Consider the following 6,306-nt stretch of genomic DNA (forward strand, 5'->3'; position numbering starts at 1 on the left):
CTCCTAGACTGAAACATTAGCCTTACAAATTAATGAAGTTATGATATGATTATCCTGCCTCAATTCTAGCAGTCTGATAACATGACATGTAAGGTCTATGCAGTAAATATTTCTCCAATATATCCAGTCTTGCAGCCTTATTACCTTCCCTGACCAGCACACAGATAGTTTTTTTTAATGTTACAATAGGTCTAAGAAGATCTTGCTTATATGTTACTTTTCGTTTGCATTTCTAAATAAGGTCATTTCCTGCTTCTGCGCTGTGTATTTTGACCTCTGAAGCTGCAACAGGCACTGCTTGGTTAATAGTACAAACCAACACATAATTGATCATGTGTTGGGAATGGATCCCAGCCAGGAAGATATGCTATTTAACCAAGCAAGCAGCAATTCTTATAAGCAAGCTATCTGAAATGGCTAATGCTCATAATCAACACCATTAGGCCCACCCAGTGGTTGGTAGGCAATGGGCAAGATCACTGGAGTTGCCCTTATTTTCTTCTGCATTAGGTATTGCAAAGGTCATTACCTGCAAGCAACAGGTTTAACAACAATATTTAGTCACCACTTATGAATGAGCTAGATTCATCATGGCTGAGGCCCAGACACATTGTGGTAGGGCTGCATAAAGTGGCATTGTTTTGCAGAGTTGCCTCAACTTCAGTTGCTGGAACAATCTACTCTGAGATGGAGATTGATGGGGAAAAGTGGGGTGCCTCAGTGCCCCCAGCTGAGAGTGTCAAGATGGGCTGCTTAACTTTCCCCATATACTTCATTGGAAATATTTTCTGGGCCTGGGCCTGGGCCTGGGCCTGGGCCTGGGCCTGGGCCTGGGCCTGGGCAAAAGACCATTGAAGATCAACAGAGCAGCCAATTTGATGCGGTATGGCAGCCCTGATGCAGTGCTCAGAAGCAAAGTGCTGCTTGGCTTCCTAGAACCACACTGATGAAACATGTCATTGAAATTCTGATCGAAGCAAAGCCTCCCTTTGAGTCTTCAGACATGACATCATGATTTTTAAAATGTATCCATATAGGGCTTCTCAAAGCCTATATTTCTAGGGCAGTGTTCTCAACCTTGGCAACTTTAAGATGTGTGGACTTCAACTCCCAGAATTCCCCAGACAGCTATGCTAGCTGGGGAATTCTGGGAGTTGAAGTCCACACATCTTAAAGTTGCCAAGGTTGAGAAACACTGTCCTAGGAGATAGTTATTCACTTGCAACATATCTTGCCTCATTTTGGTAAGGGGGGAGAAAGAATCTTATAATCCTTCTTTTACTGATTTATTCATTATTGAATCATACTGTTCCATTCCGAGACAAATGTAGCTTAATCTCTGCAGCAAGACAGTTTTAGAAACAAAAATACCCATTGTACCTCTAAGCCATACAAATGCTACTACAAAAGTGATCACATTCCAAAGGGCTAGTTAGCCGCAAATTTCTTATTTTTATTCAGTGCTTAAATACCCAGATTTGTGTTGACAACACTGTATGTGGAAAACATACTCTAACTATCTTCATGCGGTGAGCTGACTTTCGTGCCATCCTGTAAGCAATCTTTACCATCTGAACAGTCACTGTACAAGAATAGGCAGAATGTTTGTCTTAAAAGACAGCATAGTACAGATCAAGGTTCCTGTTTTCATGCTATTATACAAAAGCACTAAGGAAAAAATCTGGAAGGAGAAAGAAATGTTGAAAGAGAGCTTGCACACTATTCATTTGAAGAAAATGTTTTCCCTTACCTCATTCAATGTGTTAAGACCTTTTACTTTGCATTTATTTATTTAACAACATTTTTGATTGCCTCATTCAAAAAGACTCTGGGTGGTGCACAAGATGAAAAACCTGATGAATAAGATTGATAATAAATGATCAACAATATTATACTCAGTTGGGTAACCTTTTTTTTTTCCTCTATGACTGTTTTCAGGATATTTTCTAGCTTTTGAACCTCTACCAAAACAGTGGCAACCAATTGTTTTCCTACACACCTACTTTATAAAAGGGGTGGAACATCATGCCACCAAGAGTAATTTATGTGCCCAACTATTATACTTGTAATTCCAGCCACTCTGCAAGTTACTGGATTGGATAAAAACTTTTTTAGAATATACCTAACATTCCTCAGAGTTGAATACTGCAGGGAACAGTTGGTAACAGGAGACAAGTGCATATCGGGTAACCTGTCTGCCATTATCAATCTTGTTATAAAACTACAGATATGTGTAGAGCCATTTAATCTGTTTTAGGAAATGATTTCTACATTTAAAGTGAATAATTTTTGCATTGGGGAATCAAATAATTTCTTCGCTGATCAGGATGGGACAGTACTCTTTTGCATGTAATATACAGTTTAATTCTTGAAGCTATCTTAGTCAGAATCAAATTATAGTTCAGCCCAGTTTGCATAGCATGATACACAATTTGAGTTATGTGGCTCAGCTATAAGGACCAGCAAATAGAAGGCCTAAAATAGGCAGAAAGTTTAATATTGGATCTAAATTTCAGTAATCTGGATGTCATCAGATCTAGTTATAAAGTGCCTTGGTGGAATTTGGTTAATGTTTGCTTCGGGAGGCCCTTCAACTTCTGAAAACTAAAATAGCTAAGAAATACACATATTAAGATCAGTATCCTTATAGCAATCTATACATTTATTATTCACCATCTATAGGCTGCAGAGAATCTGGAGTGTATTTTTAGAGTTCATGAAAGACATGGTGATACATACACCAGTTTTACATCACATGCAAGATTATCTTATATTAATTGTCAGTACTTTGTTCAGTAGACTTGGACACAGAAAATAGGCATTAAGATAGTGATCAGTTTAAATGTTTTGATGGCTACAGAGATGCCCTGAGACAATGAGCTGGCCCAGGAGGGAGAACCTCAATTTGTAAAGCAAAGTACATACAGATCCTCAAAACAAAAGCCAAAATAGAACATAAAAAACGAGTTGGATCAAACCAAACAACTATCTAGCTAAGCATTCTGCTCCCACGGTGCCAACCAGATGCCAAGGGAAAGCCCATAAGCAGGAAATAAGCACAGTAGCACTTCTCTGCTTAGGTTCCCCAGCAACTGCTTCCTACAACATGTGGATCAACAGAGACATTTGCTGGGAATATTTCAGGGCAGTGCTTCCCAAACTTGGCACCTTGAAGAGGTGTGGACTTCAACTCCCAGAATTCCCCAGCCAGCCATGCTGTCTGGGAAACTCTGGGAGTTGAAGTCCACACTTCTTAAAGTTGCCAAGTTTGAGAAATTGCTTTAAGGGATTCCTGCACTGAGCAGGCTGTAGCTTTTGATGGCCCATATCTGTTATTCTACATAGCTATTTTGCCTAGAAACCTCTGATAGTTTTAAATATACTTTTTTTTTTAAGACAAAGATATCCAAACCAATTTCATCACTACATTTTGGGGTAGTGGATCTGTTACTACACAGCCAAATGACTTCCTCTTATCTGTCCTGGATCATCCCATAATACTTCATTGGATGACCTAACTCTGGTTTCCGCTTTATGAGAAAGGTAATTTTATTCCATGCATACTTCTTATACATTGTGTCAGGTTTTATTCCCAAACTGACTTGGAACACAGGGAGATCTGACTGTATTTACATTTATGAAGACATGATTTTTAATTATGGTTTGTTGATAAAAAAAATAGATTGAATGGGCTCAGAAAGAAAACTATGTAATGGATTGCTTTAAAAAAAACTTATTCAGAAAACTACAACTAGTGTACAGTACTTAGTTCTCATATACTGTTAAATCATAATGGGTGGTTTCACCTATCACATTAAGCCAACAAGATAAAACATGCAAATCATAATGTGGCTTCTTTTTAGGTGTTTAACATTAACATTAATGTCTAACATTGCATGTGTCTCTCTCCAAGGTCCTCTGGCTGAACATACATTTTTTTAGCACCTGCTCTGTGATCCTTTTAACCAAAGCACATGATCTACCATTCTGTGCAATCTAGGGAACAGAGTGGCAGCTTGTGAAGGATAAAAACATTCAGTGATTCTTTGTTATTCTGTAAAAATACTTATAGTACCAGTTGGAAACCTCCAAATGGCAGAGCAGAAATTGTGCAGTTATTAGGAAAAGTAATATAATCACTGTCAGCCCAATGTGGCACAGACTGGGTTCGCACATCACACTATACCAGTGTTTCTTAAAATTGCAAAGTTGAGAAACTCAACTATAGATTGTTTAACTACAGTTTATTAACAATAATTGACTGGGTTCACAAGGTACAAACCATGGTTTTCAAAACACACTACAGGTAGCTGGGTTTAGATAAGTTAGGCCAAACACAAGCAAAACACAACAGGAACACAATTCAGGGTTAGCCATCCTATTCTCAGAAGTTCAAGAGCAGCTTTTAGTAAAGCCAGTAAACGCAATCCCACCGCCTACTCAGTTTTATATCAGAAAACCACGCAGGCCTCTCCCTTTTCCTCTTTGCAGGCCACCACCTCTCCCTTTTGCGGAATAACTAGTCCTTTCCACGTAACTCTGAAGCACCCCTCCCCCTCCGCCCCGAAGGAAAAGCAGGGCAAGAAGAGCGCAGGCAGCGACTCGCCGATCGCTTCCAGCGTCCCAGGCAGTTCTGAACTCGCTCTGCTTATACAGCCGCTCTTTTTATCAAGCGCATTACAAAGAAGCCATTAGCGCAAATCTGGAAGCAAATTCGCCTCAGTGTGTAAACGCGTCCTTTGTAATCCGATGTGAAACGGCACCGTATAATGAAAATAATCGTTTCGCGCTCTGGAAGCAACATCCAGAGGCACAAGAACTGCATCGAGTAATGTAGGAGGGACCGTGGGAAGCTACCTTAAGTGTTTTGATACAAGCAAACTGTTAAAGAACATGAAGTGGAATGATGGGACTTTAAATCAAGCTGAAACGCGAGCGTCTCCCAGCGCTTCTCGCGTTCCGTTCCCGTTCCTTCCCATTCCTTTCTTGTACGCTGCTCTACAAGCCGAAATTAACCCTTGCAGCGCACACGAGAACGAGCACGCAACAAGCGGGCGAAGCGCCCTTTCGCCAGTCTGCTTAGATGTTCAACGAAGCTTCCTAACAGCGCAAGACATCGAGATTTTAACCGGTCAAGAATCCTCTAAAGCTAATTTGTAACAAGCCCCCAGATTAGCGGAGACAACCCGTGCATTAAGGCTGCTAATTACAAGCAGGTTTCATAACATAGATTCCGAATTATGCAAGTAAAGATTAAACAAGAAAGAGAAAAGCACGAGAGCTATAGGAATTAATTTCCTACTAACTAGCCCCAAACTGCTGCTGCGATGCTACTGTGAACGTCTCTGCTTCCGAAGCGGTTTAACTCTCGGAACGCTTGCAGACCTGCCGGGTTACGCGTTAAACTCGACGGAAGATCGACAAGCACCTTCCAGTGGAATAGCCGTTCGACACCTATGGCATTTCTCCAGAGTTAAGCGATCCGTTTTACTCTTCATGGTGGCCACGTCGCTGTCTTATTAAAACACTGCACGGGCAATTTTCTAAGCCCTCCCGCCCCCAAACAGAACTGTCATCAAATCTTATCAATCGCATCCTAGCCGCCTACACCTCAGCGCGCTTGCGGTGTTCTCTTTTGGGGGTTCATGCCCACTGCAGCGCAGGCTTGGGCGCGTCGGCGTGCCAGTGGCGCCCCGATCAGCTCGGCTTTTCTCCTTCGGACGCGGAAATGGGCACTTACTTCTCATCCACATGCAGGCTGGGCGAACACTTGATCGCGAGCCATGTTTTCCAGTGAACGTGGCGGGCTTTGTAAACCTGCCCGAAGCCCCCGGAGCCGATCTTATCCCATTTCACGAACTCGCTGGAGTCAAAGGTTTTCAGCAGCCCCATGGCCCACGAGGAGCGACCCTCCGTTTCCATGGGGCCCTTGGCGTACTCCCCAGCGTGGCGGCGTGACTCTCTCCGCAGACACCGAACCCACTGTCCGCCTCGCTTCTCGCCACTGTCTCTTTTCCCCAGGTGACTCAAGGTGTACTCACGCACCCCGCTCTGACATCACTTCCGGGATTCACTGCTCGCCGCTCCGCCGGTAGCGTAATCTGAGGAGTCGCGGGAGCTAAAGTCGCTGTTGTAACAAGACAGCTGTTGCACAATCGCCCGCTGGAATAAAAGGCAGCTTTTCCATTGAAATGCGGGGGTGACAGTGTAAGATTACTTCATACATCTTTTAGAGAAAATGGCTTTTTATCAAAAGAAAAAAGAAAGTGGTGTGAGATTGAAAGAATGGTGAATCTCTTTCAACTA

The 6,306-nt window shown here is 42.3% G+C and overlaps 1 protein-coding gene across 1 annotated transcript in view; it reads right to left on the bottom strand.

Moving 5' to 3' along the window:
• RIPK4 (receptor interacting serine/threonine kinase 4) overlaps positions 1-6,033 on the bottom strand; it is a 30,728-nt gene extending 24,695 nt beyond the window's left edge. Inside the window, exon 1 of the mRNA XM_007430232.3 lies at positions 5,741-6,033. Within this exon, the coding sequence (XP_007430294.2) occupies positions 5,741-5,922 (182 nt within the window). The 5' untranslated portion in view covers positions 5,923-6,033. The remainder of the gene's footprint in view (positions 1-5,740) is intronic.
• Positions 6,034-6,306: the final 273 nt, after the last annotated feature.

This window comes from Python bivittatus, unplaced genomic scaffold (assembly GCF_059951505.1).
Source record: "Python bivittatus isolate LINGU-HERP-01145 unplaced genomic scaffold, Pbiv_v1 ctg000350_np1212, whole genome shotgun sequence".
Classification (NCBI taxonomy): domain Eukaryota; kingdom Metazoa; phylum Chordata; class Lepidosauria; order Squamata; family Pythonidae; genus Python; species Python bivittatus.